We start from the raw sequence: 15,096 nt of genomic DNA on the forward strand, positions 1-15,096 counted from the left end.
TTAGAACAATTAAGCATAAATCACTTTATTATATATTACTCCCTCTGTCGACTAATTAAAGACCTACTTGCCTTTTTGGTCCGTCCACCAATTCAAGGCCTATCTATTTTTAGTAAGTATTTATTCATATTTTAATCACAAAAGTACACTTTCTCCACTCAATTTATGCCTTTTTGCTTTGACTTTATTAAAATGTGGGTCCATTTCTCCACTCAACTAATAAAAATACATTTTTTCTTAAAATTCGTGTTTCATCTCTTAGGCCTTGAATTAGTGGACGGAGGGAGTATATTTCAGTATATTAGCAAGAGTAAATGGTGCGAAATATGCAAAATAAATTGTGAAAATAAAATATTAGCCACCAATTTAATTTTAATAACTTATAACTAATTTTAACATGAAGAGATTTACATATACCCTTACTTTAAGTTTGCACAATTATTTATCGAATATAAATATATTGTACACCTGGTACGAATTTGAATCAGTCGTGGAGCGCAACATCCTAGTACATCTAATATGAATTGGGACTATTCGTATTAGTCATACCAGAACGTTGTGCACCACAACTGATATGAATAATCCTCATTCGTTCTAGTCGTACTACTAACTGATGCTATTAGTCGGAACGACCAATGCAAATCATCTCATTCGCACTAATATGATTATAATTTTGTTCGCATTTATTCTAAAGTGTGTTATCTTTGATTGATAAATTTTATTATTAGAAAAAGAGGGATAACAAAAAAAAAATCATTTTTCAATCCTCATTGTCACTTTAAGGAGGGATAATATTATCACACAAAAAATAGTGGGATAATTACTTCTTGTTGGAGTGAAAAATAGAAATGAAAAATGATGAAATTCTCTTATGTACAAATAATGGAAAAGAAATGAGGCATTTAATGAGAGAAATTTTTGTTATTCCTCACGTTCATAATAAATTTATCAATCAAATAGAACAATATCCTAAAGTAATTTTGTTCGAATTTATGAAAATTGATTATATAATTTATTGAAATTAAGTTGATGATTTTATTTTAATTTTCAATATAAAATATAGAATAATTCACAATAATAAAAATTGATATTATGAAAAGGCACAAAAGATATTAAAAAAAGAATCGAAAAATAAATTTATTAAAAAAAAATGAGAGAGGAGAGAGGAGAGAGGATTTTTTTTAATTTCAATCATTAAATAAATATAAAATTTACATTTTAAATCAAATATTTACCTAACATATACTCCATCAAATTTTTTTTAGGCATATGAAATGTATCGAATTATAACTCTTATCGTGAACTTTAATTTGACATGCATATAAAATATTTTATAATTAATTGAATTTCATAATTTTAGAAAGAAAAAAAAAGATAAAGATAAAGATAAAGAAAATAAAAAATAGATATAATTGGTAAATAAATTTTCAATTTTATTATAATTATAAAATTTCTGTTCAATTTGAAATTGATTTAAACTTGATTTTAAAGAAAATTACCATTTTAATATATTATAAATTATAGATTATAGATAATGTCTTTCTAAATTCTTCCACTATTGGCAAATGACGTTATGCGTATTGAAATAGTATTAGATACTCCAAATTATTTATCGCGTGTAAGGTTCTGATTTTCAATTCAAAAACGATTATCATGATTCATGAATCATGATGTAATGCGTCAGCTGACAATGACAAATTATATACTCCTTATATAGCATGCTTCGCTTTATATTTTTGTTTTTATGGGAGATGCTTTGCTGTATTGCTTTATATTTTTATTTTTATGGGAGATGCTTTGCTGTTATTATATTTTATAACAATTCGAATGATGTGCCAACGAGGTTTAATTTAAATGGCAAAATTGAGACATTTAATTTTTTTTATAAATGATCTTGAGTTCAATTTCACATTTTGTACATAGAAATATAAATATTAGGGTAAAGGTCACTTTCTGTCCCATCGTTTCAACGAATTCTCAAAAATGTCCCACCCTAACCATAATATCAAAACGGTACCCAACCTATCACAATTTTATCACGCGTGTCCCGTAAAAATTTTCCGGGAATCGGAAACTTACGTGGATTGCCGGACTTACACCATGGCAATTCCACGTGGACTCATTTAATCTAGGTGGAATGAATTTTTTTTGCAGCCATTTTATTAACCCTAAAACGCAGCACACTTCGTCTTCTTCTTCTTCTTCTTCTTCTCCTCTTCAAAGAACACAGCACTCTTCTTCAAATCGCAGCCCTAGTTTCAGACGCTGCACTCTTCTTCAAATCGCAGCCCTAGTTTCAGACGCTGCACTCTTCTTCTCCTCTTTCTTATATCTTATTGAATTTTCAATTTCTCGAGCAAAATCTCTCAACCTAGATCATAGAATGGAGAACTCTTACAGTGAGGAGTCTGTGAATTCATTTGAGAGAAAGCACTGCCGTCATGGAGAATGTAATCTCCTTCGATCATTTAGTACAGCTAATCCAGGTAGGAGGTTTTGGAGATGTCGATTTGGAAATTTGGTAAGGTTTTTCTTCTTTTTCTTCTGCAATTTGCGTTAAAGTTCCTTTTTTTTTTCTTCTTTGAAGGCGTTTTTTTTTTGTCCAATTCTATGTAATTGTCAAAGTATTTCTTGATTTAGCCGGGTGATTGCAAGTATTTTGTGTGGTACGATGAGCCATTTGATGGAAGAGCAAAAGCGGCTCTACTACATTGCATACGGAAAAGCAACGTATTGGTTGAGAAGGAGCAAAAGGTTGCAGCCGAGAAATTTCAAGAATTGAAGGACGACCTAGAGTTCAAGATGCATAAGTATCGTGTTGAAAATAGATCATTGAAGGAGACGAAGTGTAGACTTCATAGTTTGTGTTGTGTATTGATTGTAACATATGTGTTTATGATGCTTTGGATTTTAGGAGGTCGAGTTGAGTTTGTATCGAACACCCGTCGTCGTCTTCCTATGTAAATGTTATGTTTAATGAAATTTAGACTTTCATTACACAAACTTCTCCCTAATTTAAATGAGTTGAGTTGCTGCTTCACTTTAAATCTAAGTTACTGTAAATGAAATGCTAGAAGCATCAAAATGACAAGTTTCATCCAAATGAAATGCTAGAAGCATCAAAATGCTTTGGATTACATAGTTTCATCCAAATGATAAGTTTCATCCAAATGATAAGTTGCATCCAAATAATTAGTCTCGGCTAAGCATCAAAATGACAAGTTTCATCCAAATGATAAGTTTCATCAAAAAGCCTAAACTTGGCTACCAAAAAAAAACCCAAAAGATACAACTAAGGAGGGGTTGGATCATCCACTTGGCTACTTTGCGATCCCGGAGTGCACTCCACTGTATTCTTCTTCTTCTTTGAAGGTCGAGCAGCTCGTTGAGTAGCATTGTAACCACTGACAAACTTCACACGGCGTGTCCCAGGTTCCTGAAATAAAACGTCAAGAGGAGCATATTTCACATAGCTTAAAAAACCACGTCCAACTAATACATACCCGAAGATAAATATTTCCAGTCTCAGGAGATACAAATGCGCCATATCCTTGTCGTGCCTGAAGGATGTTCGATTAAGTATAACATTTGTAACTTAATTCGACAAAATTGCAACAAACTTAACTTAGATACATACTGTGCGAATCTCTCTCTGCTTGACAAACTTGGCTAGATTGTTTGGCCTTGGGGGTTGAAACATTGAACTCGGAGGCGCCCTCGGCTGCCTACCTCGTGGCACGCTGCCTTCGGCTACCCTCGGCTGACCTTGGCTGCCCTCGGTGCCATCAGTTTGTGCCTCGCTGCCCTTCGGTGCCCTCGGTGCCCTAGGCTTTTTGGTCGGCTGACCTTGGATGCCCTCGGTGCCATCAGTTTGTGCCTCGCTGCCCTTCGGTGCCCTCGGTGCCCTAGGCTTTTTGGTCGGCTGACCTTGGCTGACCTCGGTGCCCTCGGCTGAGCTCGCATTTTCCTAAACAAAAACCATCATATATTATTTGACCAGTTACAATCTATTAGCATCCCTTAAACTCAACTGAAAAGACTAACCTGTGGCATTGTTGTGGGCTCTTTACACGTTCTCTTATTGTGATCAAATCCACCGCAGTTCTTGCAAGACATGCGTAAACCACGCATCGACAATTTTGTCTTCGTAGCATTTTGTTGGTCATCAAGCCCTCTAATCCGACGCTTCTTTGGCCTTCCCGTCAGTCTTGAATATTTAGGAGGTAAGATAGGCGATTCGGTCACAACCGGCCACGACTTATATCCCCGCAGAGGCTTCAAACCAAAGTTGTAGCATTCCACAGCGTTGGTTTTATAGTAAAACCGATCAATGAAAGCCACAGGATCATCTCTATTGTGAAATATGCAACTTAAGGCGTGACAACACGGAATACCTGTCAACTCCCATGCTCTACATGTGCAATCACAATCAATCAAAGATACTACGTGTGTGTCATCATTCATATGCACCTCAAACTTATTCCCAACAGCCGGCCTCACATCACAATATCTCACTAAACCTTGAAGCTTATTCAATTTTTTCCTAATATTGGGACATAGTGGATCAGAGGAATGAAGACTTTTAGACATGCTAGTTGAGAGCTCATATAGCCTTGTCATGATCATAGTACGAATATCCTCTAACATATCAATAAGTACCTTGTCTCTTGCCTTTAGAATGTAAGAGTTAAAGGTCTCACTCACATTATTGTCCACCAAGTCAGTTTTTGTGAAGGAATTTACCAAAGCCTTGCAAAATGCAGCTGGACCTCGTGCTTCAAAGTCATTGGCAGCCTCTGTGCTGTTCTTCTTCAGCTCGTTCAATGCCCACTCGTAGTCTACCTTGCATGTTGCCTTGACAATATTCCAAAACAACGCCTTGTACTTCGGGCCACTAAAATTCTTCTTCCAATTGGCATATATGTGCCTCGCGCAATGTCTGTGCTCACTATGTGGCGCAAGTTTTTGAATGCCATTTATCAACCCCTATACATAAACAACAATTAGGAAAAATTGAGAAAGAAATCTACTGTAATCAAATGAAAAATGAACTGTAATCAATTATGAATAATGAACTGTAATCAAATGAAAAATGAACTGTAATCAATTATGAACTGTAAACAACAATTATGAGTAATGAACTGTAATCCTTTTGTTTATACCTTTTGCTTATCGCTCATAAAGGTCCATCCTAAGCCGTCACCAATGTGCAGTTCTTCGAAGAGACGCTCAAAAAACCACGTCCAACTTTCCTCATTTTCTTTCTCAACAACTGCCCATGCAACGGGGTACATCCGATTATTGCAATCTTTAGAAACAGCGGCCAACAATGCTCCTCCTAGAACCGTCTTCAAGAAGCATGCATCAAACCCAATATACTTTCTGCAGCCAATAAGAAATCCTTTCCGTAGGGCTGAAAAACCTACATAGAATCTCTCAAACACGGGTCGATCGTGCTTATCAAGATAAGTCTTCAACTCAAAACGCCCCTCCTTATCTGACAACATCAACTCTGAAACATATGATCTTAGCTTCGCATAATGCTGATCAAAAGTACCTCTTATGGATTCCAATGCCATCTTTCTCCCTCTATAGCACGTAACTGGCCTAACAACGACTCCGAAAGTCACGCGCAGCTCGTTTATCATGTCTTTGATTGTGATGTTGTTGTTGCTCCTAATCTTCTCCCTAAAATGGTTTGCCACGAACTTCGTACCTACTTGTCGATTGGAAGCAGCTCGTACACATGTGTGCTCACCAGTTAGAGTCTTGATTATACATGTCGGCTCTCCATGGATCTTTGAAGCATACAACCGCCACTCACATCCATCTACACAAACGGCAGCCACTTTCCCATGGGCACTCTTTGTCCACCTAATGTTGTATCCATTTGCAACAGCCCATTGCCTAACAACATTCTGACATTCCTTAGGATCTTTAAATCTCATTCCAAGTTCTATCTTCAGATCCTTGAAAGGAATATTCTTCGAGTACAACTTGGACTTAATCTTTCTCTTGCCTTCAACATCAGTGCTTTCACAAGAAGTGTCTGAGTCCAGGTCATCCTCATCCTCGACATCTTTTGCTTGTACTGTTGCCTTCACACTCTCAATTTCACAAGACTGCACAAGACTCTTGCCTTTGTCATTCTTTCGTGATATGCCATTCTTTCTTGCGAGGAGAAATTCATCATCATCGTCCGAAAAGTCTATGTCTTCCAGCCCATCATCACAGCTCTCTACATCTTCAAAGGCCCTCTCATCAAAGTCAGGATCTGAATCAGTTGATACCTCCTCCTCCACAGTTGGTCCCCACTCACCTACATCAACTTCTACCACTTTTTCTTTACCCTTTTTGTCTACAGTTGGTCCTCCCTCTTCTACCACCTTTTCTTTACCCTTTTTCTCAACGGTTGGTCTTCCCTCTTCTACCACCTTTTCCTTACCCTTTTTCTCAACAGTTGGTCCTCCATCATCCTCATTTTCTTCTTTCTTGCAATCACAAAATATTTCCAAGATCTTTGTTTCATCATCCACATATGTTAATGCAAGAGACACAAAATCAACCTTCTCATCATACGGATCCACAAACACAAACTCACCACTGATTTTATCTCTAAATGCATATCTACCTACATCATCATACCCAAAATCGGCAGCCACCAACTCATTAACAAAAGCATCCTCCCATTCAAATATGTCATACTCGGGAATATCAAATGCTTCTTTGAATTCATACTCTCTACCACTGAGAAAAATCCCTCCATGCCACAATCTAAGCCTAACCACAAGTTTATCCATTATATTATATCTGCAAAAAAATATGTTTAGGAGTATTAGAGAATATATTTCAGAATGTAGATGTATTCTGTGCAATATACATAAATTTGGAAATTTTCGAAAATCTAAAGGAAAATCTAAAGGAAATTTCAGCATGTAGATGTATTCTGTGCTTCTCCCTAAATCCATTATGTTTCGAAAATCCATTTGGAAATTTGGAAATTCTGGGCAATATGTATTGTACAGCAGATTCGAACATTTTGGGAATTTTCGAAAAAATTCTGGAAATTTTCGAATGAAATTCTGAAACAAATATGTAGAAAGAAGCTAAAGAAGTAGCATTGAAGAACATTGCGATTGGGGACGGCGATACCTACCGAAAATTTTGAGCCGCCTCTAGGGCTTCTTCAGCAGCCGCCAACGTTTCCTGCGCAATTTGAAGAAGACGAAGGAATCCGCCGCGATTGAAGACGAAGAAGGGCGCCGTGAATTGAAGAAGACGAAGACACCAACGTTTCTGCCGTTCTGCGTCTGAATTTTTCTTTGACGAGGAGAAGAAGAAGAAGACGAAGTGTGCTGCAGCAACGGTGCCGTTTTAGAGTTAATAAAATGGCTGCAAAAAAAATTCATTCCACCTAGATTAAATGAGTCCACGTGGAATTGACATGGTGTAAGTCCGGCAATCCACGTAAGTTTCCGATTCCCGGAAAATTTTTACGGGACACGCGTGATAAAATTGTGATAGGTTGTGTACCGTTTTGATATTATGGTTAGAGTGGGACATTTTTGAGAATTCGTTGAAACGATGGGACAGAAAGTGACCTTTACCCTAAATATTATAACATCGTAGATTTCTCATAAACAATTCAAAACATTTTGCGCATAGAAATATAAATATTAGTATAAAATTATTATTTCCCATAAACAATTCAAATGACATTTTGCGCGTAGAAATATAAATATTATAGTATTATTAGTCTAATAATAGAATAATTAATATTTAAAATTATAGATCTTGAGTTCGAGTTTAATGTGATGGGTGTTTAAAATCTACTCCTTCCGTCCACAAAGTATTGCCCACATATTTTAAAAAAGCTGATAAAGTGGTTGTGAGTAAAATATAAGGGTAGTTGACTAAAGTGATAAAGGTAGTTGACTAAAGTGTTAAAGGTGTTATGTGGTGGGTCCACTATTAATAAAGTGTAATAAAGTAGAATATAAAAATGAAATAAGTTGTTGATGGTGGGTCTATTAGTGGCAATTGATGGTAAATAAATAAAAGAAAAAAGGGTGTAGTGGTACAAAAAGCAGAGTATGACATTACTTTGTGGATAAGGAAAAATGGGCAAGTAGGGTCCCCTTGGGATGGCCTAGTGGATGGGGTGGTTGCCTGTTGTCCAAGAGGTCACAGGTTCGAGTACTCTCGGCCACTATAACCACCATAGGTGGGGTGTGTGTGTGGTTTGTATTATTTATAAAGAAATTATTCATCAAAAAAAAAAAGGTAAGTAGGGCAATATTTTGTGGACGAAGGGAGTATTGTTACTAATTCACAAAAGAGATAATATTATAAGATTATGTACATTGGATAGTGAAAAATCCAAATCCGAACTTACTTTTTTAAATATTTATCGTGTTTAGCGTTCAGATTTTTAATTCAAACGATGATAATTAATGTAATGCGTTTGAAACGACAAGTCGTATATATAACAAATTCTCAATTATAGATGCTTTGCTTATCTTTATTTTTAGATGTAAGATGCTTTGCTTTTATTATATTATCACTTTGGGTGTATTACACTGAAATAATATTAGATTACGCACTTTGCTAAAATCATTTGTATCTCCTGACAATGGTTTGATTTTATTCACTGTTTTCTTTCATATATTATAGTAATTTCAATATACTCCTATGTATTTTGTATTAATGTTTTTTTTTTAACTTTACATACGGAATTCATGACATTGAATGATTGGATAAAACAAGTTCGAATGTCTGTATTAACTTGAAAAAAATTAATTCAAAATTTACACCTTTATAAGTTTCTCGTAATTAATTTCCCTTATTTTGATCAATTAAAAAATAGTTACAAGTAGTACCTAAAGGGACACCAAGCAATGCGAACTTCTGTCTACGAACACTGGGATCTAGGGTTCAAACCCCACTGCTCCCCTCCCCCAAAGTCCAAAAAAAAGAAAAGAAAGAAACAATTACAAATTGCATGCGCAGTTTTCACAATAAACGGGATTGAGATTCATATGATGAATATATCCTATTCTTATAAAAAGGAAGGACACCATTAAATTATATGACTTGGTCGAAAATTTCAATTAACTATATAAAACTGTAAAGAAAATTATAGTAGTATTTCATTTCATGAAATTAAGTTTACAAGCTAGCTAGGAATCTTTTCAAACCTAGTAGTCACAAAATTTGAAATTTTAAAAATATAATGTTTGCTTAATTTTTGTTTCCCAATTTTGAAGAATCCAGATGTCCAAAAGCATCCATTTCTTCCTCTCAAACAAATCCTAAGACCGGAAATATCGCCGGCTATTTGATATAGACAAAAACTCAACATCGAAGCGCAATTTAATTGATAAGAAGCTTTTCCTCAAACTAATAAATCGAAGATTGAGTCATCATAAAAAAGATAAGAAATCGTTATTTATATATATATATATATATATAAAGCTCGTATACACGCGCAAAGAGAGAAACAGAGAGGTGAGATCCTGAGTGGAAAAAAATAAATCTTCTTTGCACTTGAATTCCTCTGGCGTTCAATCTTATCGTCGCGAGCTCTTTCATCCATTTGTAAGGTACTACTAGTCTACTACACTTTCATCATCTAAATTAGGTCTCATTCTCATATGCCTATTTGATAAAATATCCAACTCATTTGTAAATCGTATTTTTACTTATTTAAAATGTGAATTTATTTGTATTTCTAAATAATTTATTTTTCTTTTAGAATTCTTAAAAGAAAATCTTCCTCTCTAACTTAGACGTCCTCTTTTGTTCTTCAGAACTCGCGTTGCACCCTCAAATCAAAATTTCCGAATCCGTCACTAATATATATATATATATATATATATCGGGTGCGGTTATAGTGAGAACCATAATTATCGTGAGAACATAAGAACCATTAAAATTAATGCATCTGCTATATAAATTAATACATTCATTGTTAAATTTAATGCATCCGAAAAAAATAAATTTTTTGCTGCCTTCAGGATTCGAACTCAGGATCTGCATCCATCCACCGTAGATCTTGATGATCGAATGGCTTAAAATGGTTCTCCGTTCTAATTTTAATTAGTGGTTCTTATTTGAACCTCTCCCTATATATATATATATATATATATATATATATATATATATATATATATATATATATTATTTTATACGTATATAAATTGTACTGAAATATTTTTAATAATCATAATTCGTTTATTTTAAATCCATATATAACATATTATATATTAAATTGAAGTTTTTGAGGTAATATTTAATTTGAGATGCATACGTGATTTTCCGAAATAATTAAATGAGAAAAGAGAGAAAGAAGATAATTAAAAGGATTATTTGAAACTTTTTTCTTTTGAAATTACAAAACATATTTATTATATAATTAAATAAACAACTTGCACGTAGGCGGAACTTTTACACCACATAAATGTGGGAAAACTACTCGCACGCAGACAGAATCACTATCCACAAGAGAGAGATGAGTTTAATTAGACTTTCCAGCTTGATTTACTCTTACGTTGTCGCCAAATAATGGAGTAAAGCAATGAATGTGAGAAACATATATGGCGCAACAAAATTCCAAATCTGGACTTACTTTTTTAAGGATTTGTCGTGTTTAATTAGTTCGGAATCCCATATTTTCATAAAGATTTAAAAGTATGCATAAACACTAAAATTAAATTAATAATACAGTAGCAGTAGTAATAGTAGCTGCAAGTGGTGGTAGTAGTACCCTAAACCCTAAATAATAATAATAATAATAATAATAATAATAATAATAATAATAATAATAATAATATAGTCAACAGTTTGCCATCTCGAATAATGCATTTAGGGTGCTTACATAGGTTAGGAATTCAAGTATAATTGGTAGAACTTCTTTTGTGATCAGCACTATTAAGTTCTCCCCTCAAATTCTTCCTTACTGTTGGTTGTGTTGTTTATTACTCCCTCTGTCATAATTCAATAGATCACTAATTTGGACATCGATATTAAAAGACGAATAATTTATAATAAAATATGAAAAAAGTGTAATTTTTTAAAAATACATTTTTGTCCTAAAAGTGCGAGAGAGAAATAGAGATATTAACTTTTCATTTTAGGAAGTGATCCTATTGATTGAAACATTCAAATAAGAAAACATGACCTATTGAATTGGGACGTCCTAATTTTTCCGTTATCCAATCGTCTATCTTATAGGCCATACATATATAGAAGTTTTGGCCTTACGATTTTCTTGAAAATATATGAGAAGGTAGTAGTGGTCTAAAAAAACAGTGCTAATTAGTAATAATAATAAAACAATAGTAATAATAAAAATATATTAATAATAATGGATTTTTATTTCATTATGATAATATTAATAATAATACAAAACACTACTAAATACTATAAAATTAAAGACACAAGAATCCCAACAATGAGAAAAAAGAATATAGAGCACTTAAGAAAACTTGAGAGAGAAAAAAAAAAAAAATCTTCCTTGTTTTCAGAATTTTTATTATTTTCTTTATTTGATAAAAAAAAATCAACCAAACACGTGAATTTAAAATTTTGGAATTAAATTATTTTCAACACACATATTTTCACTACTTTTTCACTATTTTCACATATTCTTTTTGGTGGATAATATTTTCAAGACAATATGAAAAAAAATTGGCCGATTTTCTCTCATTTCCACTTCAATTCATGATAATTATTATCATGGGGTGGTGGTGTACGTTAATATTTTTTAGATATTTCTTGACATATACTACTCCCTCAGTCCACGAAATAACTTCATATCTTTCCTCTTTAGGACGTTCACAAAAGAACTTACTACCTATTTTTGGACTATACCTCACCACTTATAATCCTCTTACTTTTCACTTTTCACAACTCTCAATATTAATTATAATACATTTTCACTATTTCCAATACACTCAACTACCTTTTATCCACTCTCAATACACTCAACAATATTTTTTCTTAAAATTCGTGTCACTCCCTCCTAGGAAGTTCTTTCATGGACGGAGGGAGTATTAATTTAGAACCTTTCTTTTCAATCGCGTGAAAACTCTATAAAATGGTTTCTCCATGCATCTTACCTGAAACAGCAATATCACAAAATGCAACCAAAATTTGTGATGGAATCAACCCAGCTTTCTTCCTCTTTCCTCCCTTCATTAATCACATCATCTAAGAGAAGTAGTAGCATTCACCATCAATCCAGCATCACAATACCCAAATCTTCTCTCACCAAATCCAACCAGACTTCACAAACCCTAAAAAATTCATCACCACCCTCCATCACCAACAAGCCATTGGTCTCAAGCATGTTGGACAAACTAGATGATTTCATCATCAACTTCATGGACTCAGCCCTCCACCCCAGCATCGACCCCGAGCACGTCCTCTCCGGGCACTCGGCCCCCGTGGACGAGCTGCCCCCGACCCCGTGCCCGGTGGTGGAGGGCGCCCTCCCCGCCTGCCTCGACGGCGCCTACATCCGCAACGGCCCCAACCCTCAGTTCATCCCAAAGAGCCCTCACCATTTCTTCGAGGGCGACGGCATGCTTCACGTCATCAGAATCTCCCAAGGCAAAGCCACCTTCTGCTGCCGCTACGTCAAAACGCACAAACACGCAGTGGAGCGTGCAGCCGGCCGCCCCTTCGTCCCTAGGGTTCTCAGCTCCTTCAGCGGCGGCCTCGCCGCCTCCACCGCTCGCCTGCTGCTCACCACCGCGCGCGTCCTCGCCGGCCAGTTCGACCCGGCCACCCACGGCTTCGGCGGCGCCAACGCCACGGTGTACCTCATCGCCGGCCGCCTCCTCGCCTTCTGCGAGACCGACATCCCCTACGCCGTCAGAGTGACGGCGGAGGGCGACGTCGAGACCCTAGGCCGCCACGACTTCGAGACGAGCGAGCCGATGGTGCGGATGACGGCGCACCCGAAGGTCGACCGCGCCACGGGCGAGGCCTTCGCGTACACGTACGACGTCGTCCGCCCCTTCCTCACGTTCTTCCGCGTGGGGGCGGACGGGCGCAAGGGGCGGGGCGTGCCGATATCCTCCATCGGCGCGTGCTCGTGCACGCACGACTTCGCGGTGACGGAGAAGTACGCGGTGTTCCCGGACATACAGGTGGATGGTGAACCCGTGGTGGTTCGCCCGGGGGAGGTCGCCGGTAGGGGGTGGATCTGGCGAAGGTGCCGCGCGTGGGGGTGATTCCCAAGTACGCGGAGGATGACGGGGAGATGTGGTGGGTTGATTCGCCGGGGCTCAACATGATGCACTGCGTCAATGCGTGGGAGGAGGACGGCGGCGCCGCCATTACTGTGGTGGCTTCCAACGGCACGGCGGTGAACAAGTTCTTGGAGAATTTTCATTTGGCGGAGATCACGTTGGAGAAGATCACCATTGATGTGGAGAAGAAGACGGTGCGCCGCCGCCGGCTCTCCACCAAGTCTCTTGATTTGGGAGTCATTAATCCTGCTTACGCTGCCAAAAAAACCCGGTAATGTTAATGTTATTACACTCACCATTTTTGATTAACAAAAGCTTAAAGTTAGTCACAAAAATAAAAATGTATTAATTCTAATTATTTTTTATATAATTAGATTATTTTATCTTTAGTGAAATCCTAATAAAAAAAATTAAATAGATATTGTTAATTTTTAAAAATTTATTTCCTTTTTTAAGTTTACTATTTTAGTAATTATTCCCTCCGTCACTCAAACATCTTCCTAACGAAGAGTGACACGAGTTTCAATAAAAATTAATTGTGTATTTAAACAGTGAAGAATGAGTCCCACAAAAAATGAAGATTGTAAGGGTAAAAGTTAATTGTGTATTTGAAAAGTAGAGAATGAGTCCCACAAAAAGTGAAAATTGTAAAGGTAAAAGTTAGTGGAATTATTTCCAAAAATAAGTTAGAAAGATGTTTCGAGGATAGACCAAAATAAAAAGAGATGAAGATGTTTGAGGGACGAAGTATAAAAATAAAAATACTCCTTATTAATGAATCTTCACATTTATGACTAAAAACTGAACCTTATTAATTCTATAATTAAGTAAATAATGTTAAAACTTATGGAACAATATATACACACCCAATAATCAATTATTAACTAAAAATTGTAAAGTTGAATGTAAAAAAAATATAATAATTAAGTCTTTATATATTAATAAATTATAATACCAAACTAATGTACTAGAGATTAATAATTTAAGAAATTTTTAAATAAATAAATAGTAACTACAACTCCCGTATGTATATAATATTAAGGGGGACCAAAAAGTGCATGGATATAGAGGATCCCAATCGATTCTTTTACTAACCAACTTATTCAAGTAAATGGAAAGGATACATACATGATGACATGATACGATCGAATATCTTAATATTCAACAAATTGGCCAGACTGGATAGTTTGTCAGTTTATGTATGTTGTGATGGGATATATATATATAGATATATAGAGCTAATAGGCCAAACTAGACATTCTTATATATATATATAGTACTATACAAAGATTCGATAAGTACATTGAAGCTTGATTTGTGAAACATACATATATTAATGAAAGAGAAGTTAATTAGTAAGTTATCAAAATTAATTTTGAATATGTGTGCATGTGTAGATATGTATATGCATCAGTATTAGGTGAAAAGTCGTGGGAAGGCGTGGTGAAGCTAGACCTATCATTGGACGACAAGGATGGCAGTGGCTGCACGGTGGCTAGCCGCCTCTACGGCCGAGGCTGCTGCGGCGGTGAGCCCTACTTTGTGGCGCGGGATCCCAACAATCCGGCGGCGGAGGAGGATGATGGCTACTTAGTAACATACGTACATGATGCGAATGCCCAAGAATCTAAGTTTTTGGTGATGGATGCCAAGTCTCCCACGCTTGACATTGTCGCCGCCGTCAGGTTGCCGCAGCGGATTCCCGACGGCTTCCACGGCCTCTTCGTGCCGGAGGCCGACCTTAATAAACTTTGAAAACTTCCATCTATTTTCATTTCTATTTGTGTATGTGTGATCTGTGTGTTTTTTTCTCTCTTCAATAAAATACTTTCTTTCCTAA

At 36.1% G+C, this 15,096-nt stretch overlaps 1 protein-coding gene and 1 pseudogene across 1 annotated transcript; both read left to right on the plus strand.

Annotated features, from left to right (window-relative positions):
* The first annotated feature begins 1,935 nt into the window (after positions 1-1,935).
* LOC130987102 (uncharacterized) lies at positions 1,936-2,997 on the plus strand. Its single transcript, XM_057910720.1, has 2 exons — positions 1,936-2,521; positions 2,641-2,997. Exons 1-2 carry the CDS (start codon positions 2,138-2,140, stop codon positions 2,962-2,964), a joined length of 708 nt encoding a protein of 235 aa, XP_057766703.1. The 5' UTR covers positions 1,936-2,137; the 3' UTR covers positions 2,965-2,997.
* Positions 2,998-12,102: 9,105 nt separating this feature from the next.
* Positions 12,103-15,096, plus strand: LOC130987103 (probable carotenoid cleavage dioxygenase 4, chloroplastic; annotated as a pseudogene).

Source organism: Salvia miltiorrhiza, chromosome 5 (genome assembly GCF_028751815.1).
Source record: "Salvia miltiorrhiza cultivar Shanhuang (shh) chromosome 5, IMPLAD_Smil_shh, whole genome shotgun sequence".
In the NCBI taxonomy this organism is placed as follows: domain Eukaryota; kingdom Viridiplantae; phylum Streptophyta; class Magnoliopsida; order Lamiales; family Lamiaceae; genus Salvia; species Salvia miltiorrhiza.